Here is a 21,297-nt window from a genome sequence, read left to right on the forward strand (position 1 = left end):
GAGAGCAGGTTAAAATACCATGTTACCTGCGTCCCCTACTTTGCTTTAAGGAAGCAAGGAATAAACACATCCCAGTTTATCAGAAGTTGCAAATCCTGTCTCTAGCTCCGTTACCCGCGGGGCTCCCCACACGTTCCCCTTCTCCTTCCCCATCTGGGTGCTGCAGGTCTAACCAGAGCCATGCATAGGAGCGGAAGGCCCCAAGCACTCAAGTCATGGAGTGAAGGTGCAAATAAAGTGCTTCTACCTAGTTGGACAAAACCCAACAGAAACAGTGCTCAGTAAACAGCAAGCAGGAAATCATGAAATTCAGATTGTGGAAACTTAGATGTTACTCTTATTTCTTCAACAAGTTTTTAAATGGACAAGAAAATCTATCATTTAAGAGAAATAAGGACACTCATTTCACATTCACCAAAGATATCTGAATGGCCAATAAATATAATGAATGACTCAATATTGTCAGAAAGTACAAAAGCACTAGATCCCACTACACCTGCAGTGACTAAAATCAGAGACGGCTCCAAATAATGAGGGTGCTGACCTTCTTAGCTGGGGTAAGCAGTCCACTGAGAAAAGGCTACAACTCAGGATATTTCACTCCTGACCACCCAAAAGAAACTCCAACATAGATATACAAAGTCTCAGAGAATAGCAACTTTATTCATAGTGGCCAAAACCCAGAACAGCCCGGTCCACCTGGCAGGTAACGGCTCACTGGTACTTCCACACGCAGGGGACGTCACTGTGACAGAAAGGGGGACCGTGACCTACAAGCAGCTCTCCAAGTGAGCTACAGGGAAGAAACCGCACCGGAGGGCACCCTGTGCAGCCTGTCCCCACCCAAGTCTACTACCAGTCAGACAGAATTGTGCTGGAGTCACCGGAAGGAGAGGAGGGGAGGGACTGAGTAAAGTTAACATCCTGTTGCCAGCATGCACTGAGACCCACCCAGTGGCACACCTAACGTCTACTTCACAGCAGGTTTTCAAAGAAAAAACTAGCTGATGACGTGGATGCTGAACACTTAAGTCTGGCACGAATGCCGGTAACTGGCTTCGCCAGAGGGAAGATGGGTGTACAGTCGGTCAGGTGTGTGTTAGAGACGGCACACGTTACCCACAGAACCGAAGTGAGAAGTGAAAAGCATGTGAACAATCTGAATATTATGTGTGCCCAAAATGTTTTATTAAAAAACAGCATAGTACCCAAGGACAATGTGTAGACCGGACTGACTGAAAGAAACTCTTCTAAAACTGACATTTCAGCTCATTAGATGATCAGGTACAAAAATTGTATTTTGGGGAAATGATATTTTTAGTCTCTTTTTTATAGGTATGCACACAAATACTTGCAGATGAAGCAATGTGGTCTAGGATTCATTTTAAACTTAACAGAGGGTGAGCCAGACAAGGTGATCCCAGCAATCTGGGAAACTGAGGCAGAAGATCACGAAGCCCAGCGTAGACAATTTAGCAAGATCCTATCTAAAATTTTTAAAAGGGACCCAAGTGAGGTTGCACATCCCTGTAATCCCAGCACTCAGGAAGGCTGAGGCAGAAGGATTCCTGCAAGTTCGAGGCCAGCCTGGATTACATCACAAGACCCCGTCTCAAAAATCCTAAATCAATAAATAAATGGGTTGGGGATACGGTTCAGTGGAAAGGACCTGAGTTCAACCCCTAGTGCTGAAAGAAGAGGGAGCGAGGGGCAAAAAAAAAAGGAGATGCCTTGGCATGTGCCTGTTGTTCCTGTCCTTCTTTGCCCAGGCTGAGGAACAAAGCTGCTTGAACCCAGGAGGCTAGAGTCAGTCTAGGAAAGAAAGTGAAAACCAATCTCTTAAAAACAAAACACGTAGGGAGTGGGGGCCCAGCTCTCAGAAGGCTGAGTTGGGAGGATTAAAACTTCAAGGCCAGCTTGGGAAATCTGGCGAGACCTTATTTCAAAAATAGGGTCTCACTTTCTCTAAGTCTACCTTGAACTAGCAATGAAGCCCAGCTTGGTGTCAGACTCAGATCCTCCTGCCTCAGCCTCCCAGACTGCCAGAATTAGACAGGCATGTATCATCACATCCAGTCTCAGCTTCCTAGAGTGCTGTGATTACCGGCCTGTGCCACCCTGCCCACTTGCCCACCACTCTTGACTTTTACAAGGTTGAGACAAACTGAATCTCCTTTCTAAAATGTAGTAAGAAACTAAAAAAATTGGGCCAAAGATCTAAATAGACACTTCACAAAAGATGGAACAGAGATGACAGCTGAGACATGAAAGCAACCTGTGGGTCATCGCCGATGGGACTTAGAGCACCTGGCCCTCTGCTCTCTAATGCTCTTCCCTCCTCCAGTTCCTCATGAAACCCTGAAGCCCGGCAGGAGTAAAGGAGTAAGCAGTTGCTCTCAGTCCTGCTTTAGGACAGCCTGTTCCACCTGGCCCGGTGGCACCCAGCCCTCCCACACGTCCAGAGCACGGAGCACGGACCACGGGGTGTCACAGGGCGACAGGAGTCTCCACACAGAAACCGACGTGGCAGTGAGGGCCTTGGCGTCTCCTCAGGATGCACTGGCCGGCCTTGGTCACCTCGCTGGAGTCACTCTCCTCAGAGCTCACGAAGGCCTCTTCAGAGCCCCCTCTCCTGAGGCTCTACAGGAAGCGCAGGGGCCGATCCATCGCCAAGATCATAAAGACAAAGGAGCCCAAGACAGGAGGAAGCTTCCCTAGCAGTGCTTCCCCAGTAACAAATGGGATGCACAGCGAGTTTTCACAAATCCATGAGACAAATGCCTTTTTATTGTATACAAATAAGATGCCTTCGCTCCATTCCTTGGTCTCCCTCTCCCAGCAATCTGCCCCTTCAGCAGCCACTTACTCACTGGCTGGGAAAAGTAACACACCAACTAGATAGAGTACAACACACAATTCAGATACCAGGCCTGCTTTGTATGGAAGGTCTGGCCTCTAGTGAGGTATACAAAGATACTGCCACCAAACAGCTTTGTAGCATTTGTGTCCTTACTCTTTTCTGAGACAGGGTCACATGTAGTTCAGGCTGGCCTTGAACTCACTATGTAGCCCAGGCTGGCCTCAAACTCACGGTGATCCTCCTGCCTCAGCCTCCTGAGTGCTGGGATTACAGGTATGCGCCACACCTCTCTGTGTTCTTACTCTTTTCTTAGGTGTGCAATGAGATTCATTAGCTGGAAATAAAGTAAGTGCAAATGAATAAACACCTGATCAAGCCCAACGGACCCTACAGCTGTTTTCCACAGTAAAGTAGACCCCAAAAGCAATCTGTGAAAGGGAGAAAAACAGATGACACCCTAACTGCTCAGGTAACTATGGCCATGAGTTCTCACAACCTTCACACTCAACCACAAGGAAACACATTTCCATCTAAACAGCGTGACTGTTAAGCAGGTTAGGTATGTTCCAGCAGGATAAAATACAACAGGAAATTACCCATTTCTTCTTATATTAATATGTCAGGAGTGGATATAATAAAAAAATACAGTTGACTCTTAATCCAATAATAAATTCTCTTAAGCCATTTTCAGCCTAAAACAAGCTTTCATTTCTGCACTCATTACAGACAGTCACATCTCCACTGTGATTAGAGGCAGTCAGATGCTAAGGGAGAGAAACACAATTTCTTCTCCAGACATCATCTGTGCAAAGAAAGCCTGGGCAGAGTCAGTAAGAAGAAATGGAACCGTGTCTCGGGGTAGCTGTCACTGAGAGCAAGAGCAAGGCGAAGCACGTATGGCAGAGAACTGCGACTGACACAGACACGCAGTTAGTTTATTAAGGACTACATCTGGAAGCCAGTCGCGTCCAGTACTAACAAGCTGTTGCATACGAAAGCAGAGGGGATGCCAGTGTACAGAAGTACAACTTGACCCATAGTCCCTCACACAGTTACGCAGTGAATGCTATTTTCACCTAAGCAAGGCACCCTACTTGTTCTAAAATACAGGATGTGCTACCCCCACTGAAGAAGCAAATGAAGAGCTTGCATTTTCTCCCTCTCTGGTTTAGACCCAGGTGAAGCCATTAATATCCTTCACAATCTAGACATTCTGACATATGGTATCACTTCACCCTTAAGGTTTACCCAAAACCAAAAAAGTTGGGATGAGGGACGGTAACTGTCCAGTTGAGACTACAACTTCCCTTAAGCAGACAGGCACTAATGCTAAAAGGCTCTGCACAAGGCTTAGAAAGCAAAAGCCTTCCAAAGACATCAAACTGCCAAATTACACTCACCTTTTGTTTTTCAAATCCCTACCCCCATCTCAGTAACCAGATACAGCTACAATTAAAACTTGTTTTGCCAAACCTTTCTGGTTTAAAAGTCTAAAATCTTTCCCTGCTTTGGTGAGTAGTTAAAATATATCATTATTTAAACCCTTTGAGAGGTTTTATATCAGAGCTCTTAACTCACAGGCAAAAAAAAAAAAGTGAACAGATAAGTTTTTAAATGGGAGAAAGATTTCAACAAATACTGCTGAATAAAAATATGTAGTCTTTACAATGGGTAACATATTCTCTGAAAACAAACTTTATATAAAATAAAGATCAGATTCTCTTAACCAGATTTTGGGCAGCTTAAACAAAAATTATATTTTGTGATTTATTTCATAATCCCAAACTGCATCTTTCTCTAATCAATCCACTACATATTTTTCTTAGATCCAATTAACCATAAACCTCAAAATCTTTTCTCTAGCAGCTGCTGCCAATAAACTGGAACTTGATACTCCATGTCCAAGAAATGTGCAAATGAAATGCTTCTTGCTTCACCCTGAAACAAAAAATGGTGCACATTTACTTAAAATGAAAAGGATTATACAAGTGGTTCCCAGTAGCATTTGAAACTATAAACGTCATGGGCCGGAGATTTAGCTCAGTGGTTATGCCGCCTGTCTCACAAGCTCAAAGGCCTGAGTTCAATCCCCAATACCAAAAAAAACAACAAAAATAAGAATTACAAATGTCAGCATCTTTTTTTGACTGCAGGCTTGAGAACGTATCGATTTCAAGTACAGAGAATCAATTACGGATCAGTGGACACAGCCGGGTACAGACATATTTCTACAAGAGAGTGCAGAACATATTTTATAAGAATTAAGCTAATCTAAACATTTAACATCAAGGAACTTCACATCTAAAATAGCCCACAACATCCCTAATAACAGAACACCCATGTTTTCAGAAACTTATCACAGTTAAGTGTCTCTAAAGAATGCATCACTATACGCAGAAAAATGACTGCAAATAGTTTCTATAGGGAAAAAAAGATGTTTATCAAGAGATGGGACATCAAGGCCAATTTGCAAATATGAAACCATGTACTTCCTAAGACAAAAAATCATTTCCATAACACCGCTTTGGAAAAGGGAAACAGTGGCAAGTTAACTGCACTGGTGATGCACTCTGGTTTCAGAGTGATATCCTTTTTTGAGCTTCAGAAATTTCTAGCTAAACAGATGGACCTTGAGACCACACTCTTAAGTGAAATAAATCAGACACACGTTTAAATACCACACTGTTTCTCTGGTGTGAGAAACTGAACAAGGAAAGAACTGAGATGTATAATGGATGTTGGGAAATGGGAAGAAAGTCTTCAAATGGGAAGGAAAACAAGGGAGGAGGGAGAGAGGAAGGAAAGGATAAGAAAAAACTGAAAAAAGAAGGAAAAAGTGGAAACTAAGCTGTTGTATATAGGAAGGGGAGGGAGGTTGGGGGGGTGGAATTAAATAAAATTTATTTTTAAAAAAAGGTAACATCCTTTCACACCCTAAAAATATCTGCAGCTGAGATGTGTACACGTCAGTGGGAAGAAAAGTGAGTTCAAGGCATACTTGCTGTGTACAGCACCTACGAGAAGCAGCGACATAATCATTTGTGGGGCACACAGCAGGAACTGCTGGAAAGTACAGAGCAAGACTTCACAGGGCAACACTCAAAGCACTCTGCAATCGCGGTGAGTATGCGTTCCCAGAAGTTCCATTCTTTCTATTGATGTCTCAGTTACTGTTTATTAAAGAGAATCACTGGGGATACAGTGCAATCAAAGACCACTGCCTACCAGGAACAAGGCTCCAGTTTCAATCCCCAATACTGAAAACAAAATGAATGCCACCCTGCCCCAGAAGAATCCTTTCCACTATATTACCAGTTAGTGAGTTAATGATTATTGTCAACAGAAAATAATTTCCAGTTATATCTCTTACCTTATTATAATAAATTTACCTTATTATATGGAATCCCTGAAGTCTTATTTTCATTTTGGACATGAGTTCAAGAACAGTTCAATATACCTGTGGTCTGAAAATAATTATTAAAAAAGGTTAGTTTTTACAAAGTTGTAAAGGACTCAGGCATACTGGTGCACACCTGTAATCTAAGAACTCTGGGAGGCTAAGGCAGAAGATCACAAGTTCAAGCCTAGCCTGGGGAACTTAGGGACTTAGCAAGACTCTCTGTCTCAAAATAAAAAATAAAGAGAAACAAATGAACAATCAGAAATGGCAAATAAATATATGAAAAAGTGTTCAACATTACTAGTCATTCATGAAAAACAAATTAAAACAACACTGATATTCCACCTCACTCCAGAAAGAATGGCTGTTATCAAGAAATCAACCAATAACAAATGCTGGAGGGGCTGTGGGGAAAGAGGGAACCCTTTTCCACTGTTGGTGGGAGTGCAGACTAGTGCAACCACTGTGGAAATCAGTGTGGAGAGTCCTAAAAAAAACCCTGAAACTAAAGGTTCCATTTTTCTCAGCTCAACCTCTTCTTGGTACCTTCCCAAAAAAGTTAAAAGAATCATACCATAGTGACCATAGTGATATACACTCACCCATGTTTATAGCAGCACAGTTTGTAACAGCTAAATATCAGAAACAGTCCAAACGAGGTCAGGGATTTAGCTCAGTGGCATTATGCCTGTCTTATACGCACAAGGTCCTGAGCTCAATCCCCAGTACAAAATAAAACAAAAGAAACAGCCCAAATACCCATCAACTGACGAGTGGATAAATATGTGGGTTTTTTATACAATAAAGAAGGATGAGCTTCATTTATAGCTAATGGATGGACCTTCAGACCATACTACTCAGTGAAATAAATCAGACACACTGTTTAAATACTGCATTGTTTCTGTGGTGTGAGAAACCAAAAGTGGAAAGAAGAACTGAAATGTATATGGATGTTGGGAAGAAAGTGTTCAAATGGGAAAGGGAACAAAGGAGGAGGGAGAGAGGAAAAAAGTGAAAAAATGAAAAAATGGAAACTAAGCTTGGAAAGGGAAGGGACAAAACAATTTTTTTTTTTTTTTTTTTTTTGAGACAGGGTCTCACTACGTAGTTGAGACTGACCTGGAACTCACTATGTAGCCCAGGCTCGTCTCAAACTCACAGCGATCCTCCTGCCTCAGCCTCCCGAGTGCTGGGATTACAGGTGAGCACTACCATGCCCAATTATAAAACAGAATTTATAAAAAAATTAAAATCTACTACCAGATAAATTGTTTATGTAACAAGAAAGAGAGAGAGGGCCGGGGATTTAGCTCAGAGGTTCCACCACCTGCCTCACAAGCACAACAGGACCTGAGTTCAATCCCCTGTACCAAAAAAAAAAAAAAAAAAAAGAAGAAGAAGAAGAGAGAGAGGGAGGGGAGGCTGAGGATGTAGCTCAACAAAAGGGCCCCCACCCTCAGTACCACCAAAAACAAAACAAAACAAAAACTAAAAAGGCAGAAAAAATACTGGATCCATTTTTTCAACATCCAGATAGCAATTCAAGCCTTTTTGCCCTTTCCCTAATTAAAAACAAAAGCTGAGAGTGGTGGTGCACATATAGTCCAAGCTAAGAATTCCAAGTCCCAGGCCAGCCTGGGCAACTTAGCAAGGCCCTGACTAAAAAAATAAGGGCTGGGGATGTAGCTCAGTGGCCCTGGGTTCAATCCCCAGTGCCACAAAGCAACATAAAGTGAAAAGGTGAAGGAGGGCCAGTTGTGGTGGTACACACTCATGGTCCCAGCCAGCAGAAGCTAAGGCAGGAGGACCACTTCAGACTCCTCAGTTTGATCAGTCCCAACAACAAAGGAAAACTCTCATCTCAGAAAAATTAAAAATGGCCAGGGATGTAGCTCAGTGGCACAGTGCCTGCCTGGCAAGCACAAGGTCCTGAGTTAAAAAAAAAAAAAAGAGAAATGTAATCATCAGACTAATCAATGGTTTTTACTAGATTAACTATTTATCATAATGTTGAATTCAGTAATACGGTGTTCACTTTGGCAGGGCACATACTAATTCAGGAGTACAGGAACAGCTCCGGGCCGATGCCAGGGAGCAGGGGCAGTACTTACGCACATGGGACTGGTCCTTGAGCATGGCAGCAACAGCGTCCCCATGGCTGTCAAAGTGCACATCAGCCTCACCCGTGGCCTTCCCGCTGGAGCTGTACTCCATGGAGATGCGCACTGGCTTCAGCGGCATGAAGAACTATGAGACACAGGGCACCAAGCACAGCACTACTGAACACTGGGAACCAGCTACGTCTACAGGCCCAGGCCTGCACGACTCCTTCACTCTCTGTGGCTCACCTCAGCTTTGTTTTTAGGGACCATCTCTATAAGCTAAACTCAAGTGACAGGTCTCCCAAAAAAGTGTAACTGCAAACACAATCACTACACAAATGGTTCTCACATTTTTTTCTTTTTCCTTTTTTTTTTTTTTTTTTTTTTGGTTTTTTGAGACAGGGTCTCACTGTGTAGTTGAGACTGACCTGGAACTCACTATGTAGCCCAGGCTGGTCTCGAACTCACAGCAATCCTCTTGCCTCAGCCTCCTGACTGCTGGGATTATAGGTGTAAGTCACAATGCCCAGCAACAATAAAGGCCATTTTTATTATTCCACATACCTTTCTAAAAAGTGTCAGCAAATATTCTTTTTTTTTTTGATTTGTTGAGACAGGGTCTTGCTACTGGTCCAGGCTGGCCTTGAACACCCAAGTGCTAGGATAGGTGTGTGCCACTACATCTGGCAATAAGTATTCCGCAATCCTTGATAACGCATGTTTTCCCAGGCATGGAAATACACACCTGCAATCCCAGTGCTTGAGACACCATGGCAGGAGGGTTATGAATTTAAGGCTAGCCTGGGCTGCACAGTAAGTTCAAAGCCAGCCTGCACTGCACAGTAAGACCTGTCTCAAAAAAAAAATCTTGTTTTAATCAGATACGCACCTCATCAGTACTACAGGAGCACGACTACCACAAGTGGTCACTCCTCCAAAGCAAAGCAATGGAACACAATGCTAATACCTTGTACAGCCCTCATTCGGATAAAGATACGGTTCCTGGTCAGGCATGGCGGCACAAAACTGGAATACTACCTACTTAGGAGGGTAAGGCAAACGGACTGCCAAGTTCAAGGCCAGGCTGAGCAACTTAGTGAGACCTTGCCTTGAAATAAAATCAATCAATCAATCAATCAATCAACTAACAGAGCTGAGGAAGTAGCTCAGTGGTAGAAGGCCCTTGGGTTCAATTCCCCAGTTCCTTAATGCCACCAAAAAAAGAGAGAGCTGATTTCTGTGACTAGTATTAGGCTCTCTGAAATACTGATGGCAAATATGAGACATCACTAGCAACTGCCGACTTTGGGTTAGATTTGTATTTCATATGTTCTCAAACTCATGAAGTCCAGAGCTTTGTTGTTCTATTGTATATAGTGTCTATTCTAAAATAAAAATATACTTTATATTCATTTTCTCAGAAGTCAGGGAGTACTGCAAGAAAGCTGGGCATTTCAGCCCTAGATTCTCGGCTCGTACACACAGTCCCCAACTTCATGATGGCTTCACAGTTCCAACTAACATGTTTTTAGTTCATGATGGTACAAAAGCAATTCAAATTTAGTAGAAACCACAGGGAATTTTGGACTTTTCCAGGCCAGTGATATGCAGTAGGACACTCTGCTAAGATGGGGGCACCACGGCAGCCACACCCCCAGCCAACCTGACAGTGAGGACACTAGGGTGTCATGCGTTCAGATGTGATCTCAGGCTCGCCCACCAGCACTGTCACCTTGCGGTACAGCAAACCTAAGTCCAGGAGCATCTGCACGCAATGGCTGTCACCAAATACCTGAGCCTCAGTTTCCTGAACTAAAAACTGAATGAGTTGAACCAATTCATTATGAAATCAAACTCTGATTACTAAACCTGCTTCATTATTATTTGGCATCTATAAAATTCTTGAATCTTTTTTTTTTTTCAATGTAGTACTAAACCAGATTTTTTTTTTTTTTTTTTTTTTTTTTACCAGGGATCAAATTCAAAGCCACATTTTTTTCAAGAGTCTCACTATGTTGCCCAGGCTAACCCTGAACTCCTGAGCTATACAGACCCTCTTGCCTCAGTCATTCAGTGGCTGGAAATATAGGTCTGTGCTATCAAGCCCAGCCATGCTACCATTTCAGCTGCAGAAAATGAAACAAGTTCCCAACAAAGGGTATGCTATGTGACAAAAGTACTGCATCTTCTCTCTTCCTATCACAAATTAATAGGAGCTCTCCCAACCTAATGGGACTGGATGTCCTACTGTACCCACATTTATGATGTCTTGAGCATTGGCTTGGAAAGGCAGCCCACGCATGTGCACCACATGCAGGGAAGGCACAGCTCCAAGGTCAGCAGCCTCTGGAAGCTTCTCAAGCACCTCCTTAGGCAATTCTGAGGAGAACAAAAACAAGGCCATGAACTTTTCAGGAGCCACTAACAGACCAAGACCTGTGATATTAAAACTGTCATTTCTTCTGGAGCCAGCAAGGAAGGGCTCTGAAAGCCACAGTGATGAAATGAAATCTCTGCTGCTTACCAACATCCCTAAACACCCTCAAGCATGCAGTGCCTCAGACCATTACCAAGTTAAGAACTTGAAAGAAGGTACAATGATCATGAAAGAACCTCTACAGCAAGAAAAACTTGCTGGGTTACAGGGACTAATATATAATAGATACACAGAATTAGAACCATTAGTATAAAATATGTAAAAGGTACTTTAGTACATATACATACACACATATATACAGTGACAGGATAATCCCAGGGTATCCATTACATTTCAAAGATTCCAAAGGTTGCGTCTGGGTTAGGAATCAAATAATTAAATCCAGAGACAGACAAAAAAATCCTTACTTTAGTCACTATTCCTGCTTTCTACCCAGATCTTTCCCCACCTCAGCTTAAATGTTTTCATTTTACTTCACTTATTACTTTTTTTAGTACTCAGCTTTTGGTACAATCTACAAAATGATTACTTTAAAAACAAGTAGTAAGCCCTCCTGCATATACTCAACCTTCGCAGTCCATTAAATCTTTAACTCAATTCCCGTCCTTCTACAATCTCAAAATTTCATACAACACAGTTAAAAAAAAAAGTTAACACAATCCAAAACGTGAAAGGCACACCTACTGAAACTCCAGCAGCAGCAGGACCTTACCTGTCCTCTTCTCACTTTCAAAAGCTGTCATGGGCCGAATATCTTCATTTATCTCATGTTCTTCAAAAACCACATCTGGCTCGGTTATATACTTGGCAGTAGGAGAAGATACCACTTTTTTTCCTTTATGAGAGCCAACATGTGTTCGAACTTCATTCTTTCTGCTTGGGAATATCTCAATGTACCTATGAAACATGGAGCAAATTAACAATAGCTATAGAGGCCAGGGATGTAGCTCAGGGGCATAGAGTCTGCCTGGCAAGCCCAAGGTCTGGAGCTCAATCCCCGGTACAAAAAAAAAAAAAAGAAAAAGAAAAAAAAAGCGCTATTAGATACCAGTCCATGAAAAAGTGAAAAAGTAATCTCAGCAATAGTTAACGATTACATCTTTTTGCCAAGCTAACACTTGCTAACACTTTTCCTCATACAGATTTTAAACAGTGTCTAAGTATCTGAGAATGCTTGGCTAAGCTAAATGCACACACAGGAAGGACCCTGAGAAGGCCTGCACTCAAGGGGGGCACTGCTCTAGAAAGGGGACAGTCAGCAGGCCAGGCCTCGAAGAGAGAGCCATTATCAAAGTCCAAGCCTAACCTGAGCTGCTCTCTGCTTTCCTATTCCAAGATGTAATTTCTTCTTTCCACATAGCCATACCAGATGGGGGTCCCAAAGACCTGCACCATATGGTGGGCTCTCAGCATCTGAAACTGTGAGCTGAATTAACTTCTTTTCTTTATAAAGTTAGCCTGCCTCAAGTATTTGTTATAGTAATGAAGAACATTAATACAAAGGCTTATTTTCTTCTCACAACCCTTGATACCTTGCAACTGCAAATAGTCACCTCTGTACAAGATATTAAAAATTACATTATGAGAACTTCCACAAAAGAACTTAATAGGAGGCTAAAGAAAATTCCAGAATTAGATATTGCTCTGACTTGCCATCAAGTGACAGTGGAACTACTCTTCCAAAAGAGGCTATTAAATGGGAGTAGTGAAAACCTAAGATTAAATGAGGAGTTAAATTCAGGGGCGTAGCACTTTGACTAACCACTCAGAGAAACCACTCAAGAGAAAGAAAACTACTCAATAGCGCTTCTTTACAAAGACCTTTGAACCACCAGTGTAGCACATCCTGAATACACTGGCCTTGGAGTGACCTTTATCTTTAACCATAAGGAAGCTAAGTAAAAAAGGTCAGAAAGCAACAGACATAGTAGCACATGCCTGTACTCAGGAGGCTGAGGCAGGAGGATCGCTATGAGTGCGAGACCAGCCTGGGCTACATCGAGAGTTACAGGTCAGTCACAACTACATAGTGAGACCCTGTCTCAAAAAAAAAAGGTCAGAAAGCAAAAAACAATAATGGAAAATTTGACTATTTACTATTCCTGGGAAATTAAAATTAAAATTGAAATTAAAACATACATCATCTACATCCTTATGTGCATCCAGATGTTACACGAACGTAAGATACCATATGAGACAGCTGGCCAATTTCCTCTAACCCAACTGCAGGCCAGGCATGGAACTGAGGGCTGGAGCACTGGCCTACCATGAAGGGCCCCTGCCTGGGTTCAATCCCTAGCACCACAAGAAAACAAAACAAAAACCAACAACAAGCAGCAGCAGCCAGCAGCAACAGCCAGATGTGGTGGCACCTGCCTGTAATCCCACAATCTGAGAGGCTGAGAAAGGAGAATCACAAGTTCAAGGCCTGCCAGGGGGCTATATAGTGATTTTAGGGCCAGTCCCCCCCGAAAAGGCCAGGGGCAACCACTGAAGAAAAAAAGGAAGAGAAAGGAAACAAATCTAACAAATGTTAGCAGCAATCCAAGTGATGGACATCACATGGCTCACTGCAGGATTCTCCCACCGGCTCCTCTCCCGACCCATCTCCATGTTCCTGCGTGGATAACCTCAGCAGTCACATCCCACACACTCACCACCAGACCTGGTGCGGGGAACTTCCCATCTCTAGAGTCTGTTTCACTCACCGGTTTCCAATCTCCTCCCTGTGTTTCATCAGCGCTTGGCTGGCCATCTCCGGCTTTTCAAACTGCACGTAGGCTTCCCCTGTCCTCCTCCTCCCTCTGTGGTCCATCACAAAAGTGATGTCTACTATATTCAGTCCTAGGACAAGAGAAAGTTACTACAAATTACATCTGCTACCAAGAACTATGGCATCCTCAGAATGAACACCTTTCCTTATGCACTAATAAAGTCTGTAAGGTATTCTGGCAATCCCAAAGCTGGGCAATGTAGAATGGGGAATTACGACATATTCACACATTAGTAACACCTAAATACTTATATTTCTACAATGTGTGGGGTCCAAGTAGCCCATCTAAAGCACACAACTCCCACTATTTTGCCATTATTTGTATTTTAAGAGACAACAGAGATGTAGACTAACATAGCTACTAAGAGTGTCTATTTTCTAGGAATTATGTGTTTGAATCATACAGATCGCCACTGTTCTGTTTTGTTTTTTCCCAAGCAAAACATTTACTGATACATTTTAGATATACATAATGATAGCACTTATAGAGACAGAAGGTATTCTTTTAACATGCACTATATAGATCATCTTTATTTTTTTCAGCTATATTCTGTAGTTTTCATTATGTAAATCTCTTTTTTAAAAAAATTTTTGTTTTTTGGGCCGGGGATTTAGCTCAGTGGTTTGCTAGTGCAAAGACCCAAGTTCAATCCCTAGTACCAGGGTCTCACTGTGTAGTTTAGGCAGCCTTGAGCTCATGGTGATCTTCCCTCAGCCTCATACGTGCTAGGATTACAGGTATGTACCACAAACAGAATACAGTGCTCTGATCACTCTGACCCCCATCCCTTGTGCCGCACTCTCCCCTGGTTTCACTTTTGCAGGGAGGACTCAACAAATATATTTTTATTATATCCACCCCGCAAAGGTATTTTCTTCAGTAGTAAAACAAAGCTTTATGAATTATTCTGAAATGTGGCATGACTCAAAGATCTGCCTGACAGGTCTAAACACTTCAGAGATACAGGACAATGGAGAAAGCAGTAGACATGGGAGATGTGATGCCCCACACACAATCAAAGTGCTGAGCACCTGCAAAGAAGTCTATAATGTCCTTCTCATTGCAGCCGTATGGAAGTCCTCTCAACCGAACCACACCATCATTGGCCAGAGGGGATGCTTTGACCTGCAGGCTCTTCATTAGGGCATCCACATCTTCACTGTTTATCTCATAGACTGCAAGAAAAGAGCACAACAGGAATACAAAGTTTACCTAACAAAGAAAGCCAACTTTTGTAAGTTGAATATTATTACTGGCACAATTAAAAATTGAGTCATGCTCTTCCCTGTGTTCAACTGTAAATGAGACACTACCCAATGAATATCCACGCTTCCATAATCCTAAGACAGGGAAGCTGTGTTAAACTGCTTCCCTTCTCTCCACTCAACAATAAACCAAACACCACCCTAACGATCATCCAGGTTTCAGTTTAGGAGGCTGTGCGGACTGCTGGCATCACAGAGAGAGAACAGTGGGAGGCACCTTGGACCACAGGTGTCTAACCCTAAAAATACTGCAAGCCTCAGTTATGGAGGTCCCTTTTTTCCCTTTGCCCTTCTTCTTGTTCCTACTACTGTCATCCATGATCTTTAATAAACATTAATTACTGCCCGGCATGGTGGCGCACGCCTGTAATCCCAGCACTCGGAAGGCTGAGGCAGGAGGATCACTGTGATTTGGAGACCAGCCTGGGCTACATAGTGAGTTCTAGGTCAGTCTCAACTACATACTGAGACCCTGCCTCAAAAAACCAAAATAAATAAATAAACATAACTATTATTACATACTACATACTACCAAGTGTATGCTTGCCAATTCTTTCCTTGTCATACGCAAGAACTTGGACTATATTTGGCCCACTCAAACATGACCACTTGGTGAGCTATCCAATCAAACACTAGTCTTACTTGGTATGCACTTGTCAAGAAAATAGCAAGGAACATTTATCGATTATTAAATGTGCCAAGCATAGCACATTTCAAAATAAACCTGATCAGCAACCTCATTCCATAGAAGGAATAACTCCATAGATAGGATAATCTGTGTGCTTCATTCTCACAGCTGCAAAATAATGTATGCATGATATGCAATGACTTCGCTATTGTCAAAGGTCAAACAAAACTTCCCTGAGAAATGTGCACTCCAGCATGTGCCCCAGCACCACACCATACTCACCTTCCACATACCGCTGGCCCATGTACAAGCGGTGCTTCTCCAAGGCTTTCTGCACATCCTGCTCTGACTCCATCTCAATCAGAGCATCGCCTCTGCGCTTCCCATCTCTATTTAAGAGAAAATGTATTCCCTTCTCACTGTTGCGGATTTTGCAGTCTAAAAGTACACAAGAAGTCAATTAAAAACAGGCTCCAAACTGAGCTTCTTACACAAGTCACCAAGTACAGCTTCCCAGCAACAAAGCAGCAACGCTCCTCACACTCCTCATGCACACCCCCATCACCAGAGCCAGAGGTGCTGACAGAGTACATGCACGGGTACTACCTCTCACAACCTTGGCTCCAGCTCTGAGAGGGCAAGGCAATGGCTGAGTGAGGACAGGCGCAACTGAAATGCCCTATGTGCACTCCAGTGTTTCTACTACCAGCTTTGAGTCATGTACGGAACAAAAACATGGCTAGGTCTATCTATACATGAGCTGCTTTAATTTTTTTTTTTTTTTTTTTTTTTTTTTTGAGACACGGTCTCACTATGTAGTTCAGACTGCACTGGAACTCACAGCTGGTCTCGAACTCACAGCAATCCTCCTGCCTCCGCCTCCGCCTCCTGAGTGCTGCAATTATAGGCAAGCATCACCATGCCCAGCCTTTAAAATATTATTCATAAAGTCTCTCCTATGAGCTGGGTACAGCAGCACACACTTACAATCCCAGCATCAAAGCAGGCTGAGGCAGGGGGAATCACAAGTTTCAGGACTGCCCATTGTCAAAATAAAGAATAAAGGCGGTTGGGAATATAGCTCAGTGGTAGAACACTTGTCTACTGTGTGAGAGGCCCTGGGTTTAAACCCCAACACTGCAAAAAAATCCTATGAAAATAATTATGGGTAATTTAGGAAGACCCCCATCTCAAGAAAAATAAACAGGAGTGGGGTGTAGCTCAATTGTAGAACACTTGCCTGCTATACATGAGGTCCTGGGTTGAACCATGAGTACCATAAAAAAATAACAATAATTCTGCTCCAATAATTTCATTTCCCCCTTTGATTATCAATCATCTCTACAGTGCTTATTTCTTATGTCTGTCTGTTTTGGTTTTTTGAGATAGGGTCTTGCTATGTAATTCAGGCTTACCTTGAACTCACTATGTAGTCCAGGCAGGCCTCCAGGGTGTGGGACTATAGCTCTGTACCACCACACCAGTTTACATGTTTATTTTTTACAATGCAAGTAAAAGATCTAAGTAAGTGGCAGTAGCTTTAGGCTTCATAAAATGCTTGTCTCAACACAATGCTATACACATTAAGGAGGTTACAGAGTCACATCCTTTTACCATATACGCGTTCACTCACTCATTCATTCAGAGACAGCCTTATTCTTAGTCCAGCCTAGCTTCTAATTCATGATCCTACTGCCTCGGTCACAAGTGCTAAGCTGTGATTATACTTGTGCACCATGATGCCTAGCCATTCTTTTATATTTTAAAGGAGAATCATCTAAAAGCCTCTTAAGAGGAAATTTTTAAATCATGGTCAGATACAGAAAATAAAATACTCCTCTTAAAAAAAAAAATACTAACCACACACTGGTAAACATGGGTACTTCATGCCAGTGATCGTATGTTCAAAACATGTGTATTTTATAAACACTCTCAATCCCGTATTTCCACTCATAGGTTTGGCTACTCGTTACACTTTTTTTTTGGCAGTACTGATGATTTCTCTTGGGGTTTTTACACTGAGCAACATCCCTTTAGTTATTTATTTGTTTTTTGGTACTGGGGATCAAACTTGGGTCTTTTGCTTGCAAAGCAAGCAGAAGAACCACTGAGCTAAATCCCCATCCCTACTTTTTATTTTGAGACTGGATCTTGCTAAGCTGGCAAGGTAGGATTCAAATTTTCAGTCCTCCTGCCTCGGCCTCCTAGTCTGCTGGGACTACAGGCATGTAGCACCAGTCCTGGCTTGTTACATACATATTGAAACTTCTGAGAAAACCGATTTCATACCACAGTCTTAAGATTATTTTTGTTGCATTCAAGGCCTTTTGGGGTTTTTTTTTTGTTTTTTTTTTGGGGGGGGGTACAGAGTTTCCTGCCTCAGACTCCCAAGTGCTGAAATTACAGGCCTGTGTGTCACCACATCTGGCTACATTCAGAGTTTAAATTTCATAGAGGTTGGGCATGGTAGCACACACTTGTGATTCCTTTACTCTGGCTCAAGAGGATCACAAGTTCAAGTCTCACCTGAGGAATCTAGCGAGACCATTTCAAAAAGGGCTGGGGATGCAGCTCAGTGCAAAGGTGCTGGGTTCAATCCCCAGTACCACAAAAGAATAATAATAATAATAATAATAATAATAATAATAATAATAATAATAATAATAAATCTAATATATACCATAAATATAACCATGACGTCCCTTGGTAAGAATCTGTAACCACCAAGAATGAGAGTGCCCAGCCATCAAAAAGGCTATCTCCTGCATAGCCATCTTAGCTGTACTTTATTCAGATGACATTACGTACTTACACTGAGCATGGTGGCACACACCTGTAATCCTAGTACTCTGAGAGGCTGAGGCAAGAAGATCTCAAGTCTGAGCCCAGTCTGGGCATCTAACAACTTAGCAAGACCCTATCTCAAAATAAAATATTTTTTAAAAGTTGTGCAGATGTGACTCAGTGGGAAAACTCTGGGTTCAAGCCCCAGCAATAAAAAATAAAATAAAAAAAAGACTTACTTAAAACACATATAAAACTTGGGCATAGTGGGATGGGCCTGAAGGCCCAGCATCAGGAGCCTGAGGCAGGAGGATCACTGAGCTAGAGTTCAAGAACAGCCTAGGCAGTGTAGCAAGACTCTATCTAAAAAAAGAGAAAGACATACCTGCAAAAAAGTTAAGTACATCCTCCACAGTACATGACCAGGGCAGTCCCTGGGCTCGAATGAGGTACACATCATCCACTTCCTCACCTAACTTGGACGGGGCCAATTCACACTTCTGGAGCAGGGGACGCTCTTCCAGGCAGGTGGCTTTGGACTCCTTTCAAAAGAGATGAAGAACTGTAAAAATGTTCCTTACAACCTACTTAGAAAATGTTTATTTCCATAAACAAATGCTCTACATGTTAGCATTATGTCAAAGGAAAGAAACTTCAAACAGAACTCACCCTATTTTAGCATAATTATACATCCTAAACCCTTAAGCAAGTGTATCCTAGTGGTTTGGCAGGACATAAACTATACTTAGGGTTTATTCATCATGCCTAAAATTGTACCTAGTAATAGTGACTTAGGTCAAAAAGGAGAGTGCCTTCAATGTGACAATTACTCAAAAGCCCCCTCCACACATGGCACTGTATTAGACCTCATCTTAAAGAGCTCACTACCTACAAGACAAGATGCTCTCAGTGTTATAATTAAGATGGAAAATGTAAAGCCGGGCGTGGTGGTACACGCCTGTAATCCCAGCACTCAGGAGGCTGAGGCAGGAAGATCACTGTGAGTTCGAGACCAACCTAGGCTACATAGTGAGTTCCAGTTCAGTCTCAACTACATAGTGAGACCCTGTCTCAAAAACCAAACAAACAAACAAACAAAAAGAAAATGTGTAATAGTCAAAACTTGGAAACAGCTCATTTGCCATCAGTTGGAGACTAGATAAAGATGTGGTTTTTCTGTAAAATGGAATACTACTCAGCCATAAAGACTGAGAAATTATAGCCAGCCATGGTCGCACATGCCTGTGATCCCAGCACTCCGGAGGCTGAGGCAGGAGGATCACTGTGAGTTCAAAACAAGCCTGAACTACACAGTGAGTTCCAGGTCAGTCTGAACTACATAGTGAGACCCTGTCTCAAAAACAACAACAACAACAACAAAAAAAAAGAATGAGAAATTATAGAATCATTCATAGGAAAATGGATGCATATTGAGAATATACTCTTAGGTGAAATAAATAAGTCACATATGTGTAAATACTGAATAGTTATTCTGGTGTGAAAAACTATAATTGTACATAAGAGCCTAATGGTATAACTGTCAGTGTGAAATAGGAAGAAAAGGGCTAAAGGTGTAGGGAAAATGGGAAGGATAGGGGAGAGGAAAGAAGGGAAAAGAAAAAAAATATGAGAAAATGAAAAAATGGAAATAAAATATTTGTAAATATGGAAGGGAGGAGGGGGTGAAGGGAGGGCAGGGACAAGGGGAAAAAATGAGAACCAAGACCTGTCATGTAAAGGTACAAGATCCCAATGATGAATGTAACTGTACTGTATACCTAAAATGTACCAATAAACTCAATGAGAAAAAAAAAAAAGAAAATGTGTGGGAATGCAAAACACAAAGAGAACCAGGACACGCTACAAGAAGAATAAGACCAGGACATTGCAGGTACAGGTGAGGGGAAGAAGCAGCAGTAGTAGAGGCACACTTGAAAATCGGCAGTCCCACTTGTCTGAACTGCAGGGTAAAAACGGGTGTCAAAGAAGGTAAGCAGGTAAAAGGAACCTGGAACCATGTAGCAGAGGGCCTTAGTATGTGCTCAACATGAAGCGCTTCCCTGGAAACGCAAAAGGAAGTTATTAAAGACATTAAGGAGGGCCAGGAATTTAGCTCAGTGTTTCCACCACCAAAGCACAAGGTCCCCAGTTCGATCGCGGAGAACCCAAAAAAAAAATTAAGGAAGAAGAGGGTAAATCCACAAGACAGCAGGAGGCCTTGGAAAGAGACTGTCAGAGCAAGTGCAAGGGAGAGACCACAAAAGGCAACAGCCATGTGAGGCAAGAAGGCCTTGAGCATACTTACAGCAGTCTACTTTGCAAGTCTACACCACAGGTGGGCAACAAGCACCACAACTGTAAACTGGGAAGATCACTAAGCTTAAGACTTGCGATCACTGGGGTTCACAGGATTGTAATCCGTCCAGCACTAGGAGAGGCTGAGGCAGAAGGATCAAAATTTCAAGCTGAGCGCAGGTAACTAAGCAAGACTGTGAGAATAAAAAAGGTCTGGAAATGTAGTTCACTGTGAAGGACTTGGGTTCAAGCCTCAGTTTTCCCCTCTCCCCATGAAGACTTGTAATCTACCAGGCTAAGGACAGACAAATGTGCTCCATTCACCGTTTCCATGAAAACTTAGTCTAATATTAAGGAGTCAACGGCAAATGTGTAAGTACAGTGTCCCACACGGTAATACTCAAAAAGACTGTCACTACAGTCAATTTCACAGGGCAAAAAAAAAATTTTAAACCGGCTCACAAGGACAGTTAGTTTAAAGCAAGTCTTCCAATTTCCCAGAATTGCGCAAGCATCACCAGTTTTTACCAAGGGCCCAGAAAGTACTGGGTAGGGTTCAATCCGCTCAGCCCCTGCACAGGATAGCCAGGCTGATCCGCCTCCTGAGTCCATAAATTCAAGAAGCAAAACCTCCTCAGGCTAGCTGTGCCGCAGCAGCAGCAGCCGGCGCGGTCGGGTTCCAGAGCTCCTGGGAGTGCCCCCTGCCTCCCAGCCCAGGCCCCCCGGAACGGAGGCACCGCACCCTCCCGGCG

The 21,297-nt window shown here is 42.6% G+C and overlaps 1 protein-coding gene across 1 annotated transcript in view; it reads right to left on the minus strand.

Moving 5' to 3' along the window:
• Nucleotides 1–1,887: 1,887 nt before the first annotated feature.
• Grsf1 (G-rich RNA sequence binding factor 1) overlaps nucleotides 1,888–21,297 on the minus strand; it is a 20,273-nt gene continuing 863 nt past the window's right edge. Inside the window, exons 2-11 of the mRNA XM_033758873.1 lie at nucleotides 20,115–20,310; nucleotides 18,636–18,792; nucleotides 15,749–15,904; nucleotides 14,605–14,748; nucleotides 13,508–13,643; nucleotides 11,512–11,696; nucleotides 10,620–10,741; nucleotides 8,372–8,507; nucleotides 6,250–6,324; nucleotides 1,888–4,798 (exon numbers count right to left, since the gene is read on the minus strand). Coding sequence (XP_033614764.1) covers nucleotides 6,281–6,324; nucleotides 8,372–8,507; nucleotides 10,620–10,741; nucleotides 11,512–11,696; nucleotides 13,508–13,643; nucleotides 14,605–14,748; nucleotides 15,749–15,904; nucleotides 18,636–18,792; nucleotides 20,115–20,310 — 1,276 coding nt within the window. The 3' untranslated portion in view covers nucleotides 1,888–4,798; nucleotides 6,250–6,280. The remainder of the gene's footprint in view (nucleotides 4,799–6,249; nucleotides 6,325–8,371; nucleotides 8,508–10,619; nucleotides 10,742–11,511; nucleotides 11,697–13,507; nucleotides 13,644–14,604; nucleotides 14,749–15,748; nucleotides 15,905–18,635; nucleotides 18,793–20,114; nucleotides 20,311–21,297) is intronic.

The sequence above is a fragment of the Fukomys damarensis genome, unplaced genomic scaffold, assembly GCF_012274545.1.
Source record: "Fukomys damarensis isolate Sample0158 unplaced genomic scaffold, DMR_v1.0_HiC HiC_scaffold_35, whole genome shotgun sequence".
NCBI lineage: Eukaryota > Metazoa > Chordata > Mammalia > Rodentia > Bathyergidae > Fukomys > Fukomys damarensis.